At 40.4% G+C, this 9,395-nt stretch overlaps 1 protein-coding gene across 2 annotated transcripts; it reads right to left on the bottom strand.

Moving 5' to 3' along the window:
- Positions 1-4,391: 4,391 nt before the first annotated feature.
- Positions 4,392-8,545, bottom strand: LOC147514910 (Tetratricopeptide repeat (TPR)-like superfamily protein). Of its 2 annotated transcripts, XR_015209729.1 has the most exons (2): positions 6,571-8,545; positions 4,392-5,745 (listed from the first exon to the last, which is right to left on the bottom strand). XR_015209729.1 is itself a non-coding variant. In XM_086585486.1 (1 exon), exon 1 carries the CDS (start codon positions 8,440-8,442, stop codon positions 6,886-6,888), a length of 1,557 nt encoding a protein of 518 aa, XP_086441612.1. In that variant the 5' UTR covers positions 8,443-8,545; the 3' UTR covers positions 6,187-6,885. The 2 variants fall into 2 exon arrangements, 1 of the variants encoding a protein (XP_086441612.1); XM_086585486.1 differs by lacking the exon at positions 4,392-5,745 and having other exon boundaries at positions 6,187-8,545.
- Between the last annotated feature and the right edge of the window lie 850 nt (positions 8,546-9,395).

The following is a 9,395-nucleotide window of genomic DNA, read 5'->3' as shown; positions in this document are numbered from 1 at the left end:
TATTATCATACCATCCTACTCCTAGTTGAGTTAGATATATTTATTAGGTATTGCGGGGATTAGACACCAGAATGTTGGTTTAGTTCAATGAAAATACATTGTTTATAAATTACTACAGGATAAATCATAATTTTTTTTTGGTCGATAAAACAATATTGTATTAGAATCATAGTTTGGGATTTCAGAATTATCAGAATTCTAGAAAACCAAAATCCACAATAATATTTCGATCTGTTTCGGCAATAAACTGCTTCAACACAACGAGAGCAATGGTAAAGAACGCACTAAGAAACAGAGGAATTTGATGTTGGGGGAGATGAAACTGAACCAAGATAATGGCTGCCTACGTACCCAAGATCTATTCTCTAGGGATCAAGTTTCAACGTAGTTCCTTATGAAAAATAGTTTGATATTTATAGAGGTAGAGTAGAGAGTCCTTGTAGCTCAAGTAATCTTGTATCTTGAGTAATTGTGATAGAGCATAACTGTCAACTGATAACTATCTCTTTGATAATAAATTAATCTGGACATAAATCAATGTACATTAGTGGCAAGCCATGTGGCTGAGGTTCAACCTTAGACACATGAGTTAATGGGCCTGTACATTTATCTATGGTATTGCAAATTGGGCTTTAGCCCTGTTGATTAAACGAATAAAATAGAGGCCCCTACTAATGGACGTTTGCCACGTAGGTGGGGGTCGAAACACCGCCCCCTCTTTGTCATGCGAACAAAGTTCACATGGCAAAGAAGAGAAGAAAAATCACGGAAAACGTGAATTAATAAAAGAGTAAGCGGAGTGTATAACAAAGTGTCGTGGAACGTAAACGATAAGAAAAATGGACAATCGGGAAAAATTCGTGAATTAGCGGAAAGAAAAAATGTCATAGGAGGACTAACCAAGTATTTCTCCAGTTGTTGCAATGCCATCGCACAATCAACGTTTCAAGTTGCCGCCCCCTTTAAAGTCTGGAAGAAGGGATGACAACGATCGGAACATTTAGAAATAAATCTATGAAGAGCGGCAAGCCGACCAGCAAGTCGTTGAATTTCCTTCTTACTATTTGGTGATGGCCTATCAATAACGACGCGTATCTGATCAGGTTAGCCTTAATACCTCTACGAGTCATGAGGTATCCCAGAAATTTTCCAGAAGAGAGGCCAAAAGAACATTTGGCGGGATTGAGTCTCATGTTATACTTGTTAAGCCTATCAAAAACAAGTTGAAGATCGGAAAGATGATCACCAGTAAGCTTCAATTTAACGACTATATCATCGATTTAAGCCTCCATTATTATCCCCAGCAGATCGGAAACAATTGTATTGACAAGCTTTTGGTAGGTTACACCATCATTTTTCAGACCAAAAGGCATAACAGTGTAGCAGAAAATGCCTTGGTCGGTAATGAAGGCGGTGAACTCTTGGTCATCCACATTCAAAGAGATCTGGTAGTACCCTGAAGAAGCATCCATGAAAGATAGGCGTTGGAAGCCCGAAGTGGCGTTCACCAGTTCGGAAATTCGTGGCAACAGATACGGATGAATCGGACAAGCTTCGTTAAGGTTCGTTAAAGTTCAAATGAACTTTATGATGAGTGGGAAATTACATCAAGGGGACTTCATGTTAAGTGGGGTGAAATCCATTTTATCCAGAAAATTTAAACAAACAGACGCCCCCGGTCGAGCCTATGTGGAAGATGACACCTGCCATTACCTCTTACAGGAGTTAGAGATTTTAGGCGGTACACACGTTCGGGTCCGACTCGAGATTGTCTTTTTTTTCGCGTAACCAAACCCTATCTAGGTCGGTAGTTTGTCTAGGATTGTGATCTTCCCTCTAGTTGCTTCTGTGACACCTTCCTTCCTTATCGGATCAGACCTGTCTAGGACGACGATTTTCCTCAGTCAGCGAGGTCGACCTTCCCTGTCGAGTCGGTCGTTTTGGGATATTGGTATTCCTTATATTTTCTTCGTGACACCTTCTTTTCCTCGTGGGTCGGACATGCGGGATGACAATTTTCTCAAATCTGTGAGGTTGGCCTCCCCCGTCAGTCGGTCGTCTAGGATGAAGGTTTTCCTTATAATTTCTTAAAGTGGCGCTTCTTCCCCTGCCTGGTCGGACTGTCTAGGATGGCGATTTTCCTCAAATCTGCGAGGTCGGCCTTCCCTGTCAGGTCGGTCGATCTGGGATGAAGGTTTTCCTATATAATTTCTTCGTGGCGCCTTCTTTCCCTGCCAGTGGTCGGACTGTCTAGGATGACAATTTTCCTCAAATCTGCGATGTCGGCCTTCCCTGTCAGGTCGGTCCAGTCTGGGATGAAGGTTTTCCTTATACTTTCTTCCGTGACGCCTTCTTTCGGAGGCATTCGTACCACCGTTAGCGGCGGCGGCGGTCTTGCGTAACCTAGAACCTAGTAGCGTATGCGTAACTTTTTGTCACGTTGTTGCTTGATGTTCAAAAGTGAGTCGACATCCTTTGGCGTCTTGCTATTGTAGCGGAAACAATTAACAAACTGATTTTCTAGTTCATTGAATTGGTGAATTGATCTTGAAGACAACTCACTAAACCAGCGTAATCTTTCTCCCTTTAGAGTTGATGGAAAGAGCTTACATATGAGCGGATCATCTCCACCCCATAACACCAACTTATTTTTGAACGATAGAACATGCAAGCCAGGATCTCCTTCCGACTCATCATAAAGTTCAAAATCGGGTTGTTTGAAGCCGGGATGGTAGTAAGCTTCTTGAATGTCGTTTTTAAAATTTATCAAAACGCCATCATCATTGGTATCAAGTTTTTCATTCTTACATCCCTTGACTCTCTATCGTTAAGTTCTTTTTGCAATCAACTCTTTCAACCGTTGTTCGTTAGAGTTAAAGTATTGGCTCGAACAATTTGGGATTTCTGGTCGTGCCCATGTGGAGAAGGATACCTTCCATTATCTCTTATTGGAGTTAGAGATCTTTGGCGATACGCACAATCACTCCGACCGGTGATTGTCTTTGTCTATCCTCGTAACCACCGTCTAGGTCGGTAGTCAGTCCCCTGGCGGGTGGTCGGAATAATTATACCACTTCTCCATGTTTTGTTGCTCTTTATGCGGGATGCCCGCCTTCCAGTCATGTCGGACATATCTCGAATGGCGGTCTTCCCGAAATTGCTTCTCGAGGTAAATCTTCCCTTCGGATCGGACATGTCTAGGGTAGTAGTTATCCCCCGCCAATCCGACTCTCCCCATAGGTACGGGTAATAGGGTCATTACTCCTAAAGCGCGTAATCGGTTGATTGTGTTTTGAGAAATAGCACGTTCTTCGAGGACGACGAAGTGGATCGTCAAGACGGTCCCATACACTGGAATGGCTGCGTCCCCCGTGGTCGCCTTGATGTTGTTGAATTTGCAACATCGTCCACCCGCCTTTGCCTCTTTGCGGCTTCCTTCTCAAGTTCCTATTTAAATTTTTGACTCGTCGTAACTCCCGCTCAACCGTATTAGGGGTGAATTGTACATTACTATCACCTTTTCGTTAGTTGGCGTGAGAGTAATGTCCACGCCCATATCCATGTCAACCGGAAGGATCGACATGGACGACGGCGGACCGCAGGGAGGATTACCGACTTGTCAATTTTCTTGTTGCAAGGTGTTAGGGTTGGTGCCGGATTTGTACGGCTTTCATGCGATGGCGGTGTGCGGTTATTACTTCTGATCGGATGTTGAGAATTGATCCTACCACTAGGATCAACTTGATTGTTCAATGGTTCTTGCATTGGCCGATTTGAATTCAGGGGGTTGCGAGTATTATTAGCGGGAGGAATATGTCGACTATTTGGTCCGCTTCTTGTGCTTACCATCTTGATTGTTTCACGTGATAATGAATTCTAAATTCCCCACGACGACGCCAATTATGTTTCGCAATAAACCGCTTCAACACAACGAGAGCAATGGTAAAAAAAACACTAAGAAACAGAGGAATTTGATGTTGGGGAGATGAAACCGAACCAAGATAATGGTCTGCGCACTCGTCCAAGATCTATTCTCTAGGGATCAAGTTTCAACGTAGTTCCTTATGAAAAATAGTTTGATATTTATAGAGGTAGAGTAGAGAGTCCTTGTAGCTCAAGTAATCTTGTATCTTGAGTAATTGTGATAGAGCATAACTGTCAACTGATAACTATCTCTTTGATAAGAAATTAATCTGGACATAAATCAATGTACATTAGTGGCAAGCCATGTAGCTGAGGTTCAGCCTTAGACACATGAGTTAATGGGCCTGTACATTTATCTATGGTATTGCAAATTGGGCTTTAGCCCTATTGATTAAACGAATAAAATAGAGGCCCCTACTAATGGACGTTTGCCATGTAGGTGGGGGTCGAAACACGATCCATGTCATATCTTGATTTTGACTAATTTCGGAATCATCAATATTTCGACCCTATGTTGTATTTTCTATTTTTTTGAAAACCAAAATATCGTTCGGAATTGTAAACACTTATTAGAATATTAATGTGAGAGGTTCACAATGTCCTTAAAGCAAGTCCAATGGGGGCTATATGGGCTACTAAAGGCAAATATAGTACCCCAACCACAAAAATGTCATTATAATGGGACTGCTAAAAGGGTCTTAAATTTGGAAGGAGTAAAAAACCCAGTCAAAGTTAAGACTTTCGTTAGCAGCTGCTATAATAAGTTCCGGAGATGGACGACATAGTTTCTGGCGTCCGTGTGTTAAATTTCGACGGACGGCAAAAACTGTGCCGTCCGTCCAAAAAAAATTCAACTTAAGTTACAAAATAATGAACAGACGGCAGAAACTATGTCGTCCGTATCATTTAGCATTTCAAAATAGAAAACGCGATTGGATTGGTTTTTTATTTTGGGGTGCCAAATTTGGCTGGGCAAGCTAAAAGGCCTATGTGGCACATTTTAGCAGCCCAATTTAGCAGCTCTCTATTGGACTTGCTCTTATAATAGTTACATCAAAATTGCACTGTCTTACAACTGGAGGAATCTAATCCTGGCTTTCCAACTGGAGTTTACTTTTTTCGTTCGACCCCTTGAGCCCTTCCCAATAGTTTAAGCAAACTCGCTATCGGGGCTTAAACCCGGTTCGACCCCATGAGCCCTTCCCAATAGTTTAAGCAAACCCGCTATCGGGGCTTAAACCCGGCCTAGGAACAACCACCTGAAAAAGCAGAATCTAAGACTTCAAGCAGCCCTACTAGAATAGAAAATGAAGGCACCTTCGTTACAGGAAGAGGTGGTGATTGTACTTTGAATGGATAGAAACTCCAACTGGTTGACTTGGTTACCTTTGCCAAAGATGAAGTGGATTGCCAAAAGATCGATTTGAAGCCTAAAACACCAACTTTCTTAAAGTTTGATCATTCAGATGAAACTCACCTGTTGGAGAATCTATTTAAGATAAAATCCTTCCTTTCTTTGCTAGTTGGAAGCTCCTGCTGCGTCACCAACAGCGGTCATTGCCCCCTTTCTAGCTTCCTTGCTTGGTTCCCTTCCTTGCATGGCTGTTAGAGTTGACTAATGGCTTTTGCTATCCGTTTCGGAGAGCGTGAAATGAACTGAAATCCTTATCCAATCAAAGCGGATTCCAGAATCGAAACCTTCCTCAAGCAATTGCCTCTTCATCTTTCTTTCCCCACGCCTTCCGCCTTTGCTGTTCTTGTCTCTCAAAAAAGGGGAGTCCACTTCCAGATTCGACCCATTCCTCTAAGTTGGATCAGGCGCTGCAAAACAACTTGATGTTAATGGAAAAGGAATAGCGGAAACATTTGCTAATGTTAGAAATCATCATGGGCTTTCATCTCTTCATTATGCTGCTCTTAAAGGACAGTTAGAATTATTGAAGTACAAACGGCCAAGATTACAATACATCGGGCAACCACTAAGATTGTAACATATGGTGCCCAGGAAGACTTAAAAAGTGGTACCAAAACCTAATTACCTAAAACACGTGAGAGGTAGGGGAAAGGTAATGTCACCATATTGAAAATATTGCCAGATTGACCGTGGTCAACTCGGTCAACTGACGGTCAAGAAAAAAAGTGGTACTATTTCCTAATTTTTTTTTGAAATTTGGTACTATTTCCTAATATCGGTCTAAAAAGTGGTACCAAAGTCTAAAACACCCTTCAATCAAAACTCAAATTCGTAACAATAGGAAGATGAGATACCCAACCCCAAATTATGTATTTGCAATTACAAATAATACTATTTAATCACAAAACTTATCATAAAAAAATCCTTTGATTTATTTCTTTCCAGCCAAATGGTTCACGTATCCCATGAGTGCAATGGTTTTACTCAGTAACATCCCCGTAGAAGTTCATCATAATATGCGAGTTAAGTTAGACACATGTATGAAGAAGAGCTCACCATATCTGCGATAATAAACTTCTCCAAACACAATTGTAGAACTCTATCTTATTTTTTTCGATAAATATTCCCCAAAATTCACATAATAAATTCACCAGTTTCAATGCATAATTAGCTTAAACATTTCGTCCTTCCAGTGACCATATATAGATAATAGATTAACCTCCTCTACTTACTAAGTTACTATCCAGAATTATGCCCATTCATCACCCGGAATGAGTTGCAGTCTGTTTCCCTGAACGGTGACGCCCAACAGGCATGCAGAAATACTTTCAACAGGAATCCCGTACCAGGATAATGCTTCCAACGTGTCAAATATACTTTCAACATGAATTCAGTATCAGGATAATGTCCAACGTATCAAACGCTTCATGACCATGTTGAACATCGACACAAATGTTTGTATCATTGTACTTAAGATGGCAGTACTATATAGATGCAACAGATAAATCAGTTTTATGACTATGTTCCTCGAAATGATGCCAATGGTATTACTTAATAGTGATCCAGCTACTGCCTGCCTCTTTTCTTAACCCTTTCTCATTCATAATATTTCTCAAATCTTCTACGCGATCCCATCTTCCAATGGCAGCATAAAAATTGGAAAGTGATACTATATTTGCAGGTTTATCAGGCTCTAATTCAATGAGGCATTTGGCAGCATATTCACCCCTCTCAATGTCCATATTAAGTCTACAAGCATTTACTAGGGCTGCCAATACAGCCCCAGTTGGCCTAGTTCCCCTCTTGGACATATCATAGAAGAGATCCCAAACTTCATCGACCAGGCCAGCTCGGCCTAATAGGTCTATAAAACAAGCATAATGCTCAGAATCTGGATCAATCCCATAGTTTTTCCTCATTGAAATAAAACACTCCCGGCCTTGTTCCACCAATCCTGAATGCCCACAAGCGGATAGAACAGCAAGAAACGTTACAGAATTTGGAGAAACACCACTACTTTCCATTACTTTGAACAGCTCATAAGCTTCAATACCACAACCTTGACTTCCATATGCACCTATAATGCTGGTCCAGGAAACTACAGTCTTATGACGGATTCGATCAAACAACAAACGAGCAGTTACACCTTTCCCACACTTTGCATACATATCCAAAAGAGCATTACTCAATTGAGTATCGGACTGGAACCCAAACCTAATCACCACACAATGTATCTGCTTCCCCATAAAAAAATCTGAACACATTGAGCAAGCCACTAGACCACTTGTTAACGCAATTACATTTGGTCTCATATTACTCAGAATCGAAAAACACTCTTTATACTTACGGTTCTGAACACACCCAGAAACCAACGCATTATAAATAGCATTATCTTTTTTACAACTTAGATAACTAAACACTTTCAACCCTTCATCTATCATCCCGCAATCCGAGTATAAATCAATTAGAGCAGTACTCAACACAAGTAAATCACAACCCATGACTATAACCAATGCATGAACTTCCTTTCCATGTTTCAAACTCTTCATCACTGCACAAGCCTTAAGCACAGAACATAAAATAAACCCACTAAACTCCACTCTCTCTTCCCGCATTGCTTTAAAAACACGAACGGCATATCCCTCCATTCCAAACTTAACCAATCCCGATATCATAGTGTTCCATGTAATAACATCCTTATATTTCATTTCTTCGAACACTTTCACCGAATCATTAGCACAATCACACTTGAAGTACATATCAAGTAAAGCGGTATTTGCAACAGTTTCTAACTCCGAACAATATTTAATGAACAATGCATGCACTTGTTTGCCACGTAAGTTATTTGAAAACGAAGAGCAAGCAGCAATGACAGGAGTGAAAGTGAATGCATCGAGGTCGGTACGTGTGCGACGCATCTGAATAAACAGACCCCATGCAGCGGTTGTGTCATTTCTGCGAACACGTCTTGAGAGAAGAGAATTTAGAGAGTAAAGGCTTCGTTTCGGAATTTCATCGAACGGAAGGTGTGCTGACGTGGAGAATTTGTTTTGCAGATTTAAGGTACGGCTTATTTTTGTTAGACGGGCTAGTAATAAGGTCATCAAATCACGAAAATGTTTTGAATTTGAGAGCGGGGTGCATTTTTGTAATTAAATTGAACCGGGTTGGGCCCGTAATTGAAGGCCCAAAGTCCAATGGATCTAAATTGAGAAAAACGGTGGTCAACTCAGATTACGCGTTTCATGATCTCAATGTTTATTTAACGGTTGATTAACATGGTTGCAGATGTTTAATCAATGTAACCGGTTCTAGGGGAGCAGTCTCACTGTTGTACTTTTTTAGTTACCTACATTTGTCACGCAATAACATAGGATTACTAGTATTTCACCCGGCCATGCCGGGATTGTTTCATTCGATGCTTTAAACGTTTGGGTTTGCTTGTATTTTGGGCTTAATTTTTATAAAATTATTAGAGTCAACTACTTAACTGGCTTAGTCCATTTTGGCGACATGGGGATGTAAAAAACGGGAATAAAAACAGTGAGATGGAATGATAGATCATTAGGGAACCTTTATAGCTTAAAAAAGAAAGAAAAAGAGAAATCTGAAATTTTTTGAAAAAAATATAAAAAAAATAAATCAGGCGAACCTCACATTTCAACAATCTAAAGGAATAATAACTATATAATATCCGTTAAAACCAGCGGACCTAATCTTACTTAATATACTACTCAAATTATGGACAATAGTATAGGACCTTGGTGGATTTGAACCACCATCTCTTGGGATGTATTTCACATTCAAGTGCTCTTCCATTGAGCTAAAGATCCACTTTAAAATGTCAATTTGCAACATAACCAAAGTTAAAAAGGAAATAGACAATAAATATTTAGAAAGGAAATTAAATAGTTATTGATCAGACCGTACTTTCACTCTTGGAGAAAAGACATGTTACCAGTAACCCCTATATCCGACGACTCTAGCTAACACCTTACCTGTGAAGGACTAAATAAAAACAACTAATTAAAAATAGTAAACTTGCTAGTCAACCTAC

This window comes from Coptis chinensis, chromosome 2 (assembly GCF_015680905.1).
Source record: "Coptis chinensis isolate HL-2020 chromosome 2, ASM1568090v1, whole genome shotgun sequence".
Classification (NCBI taxonomy): Eukaryota; Viridiplantae; Streptophyta; class Magnoliopsida; order Ranunculales; family Ranunculaceae; genus Coptis; species Coptis chinensis.
Note: the sequence above shows the minus strand (reverse complement) of the source record. Positions and strands in the feature narration are given on the sequence as shown.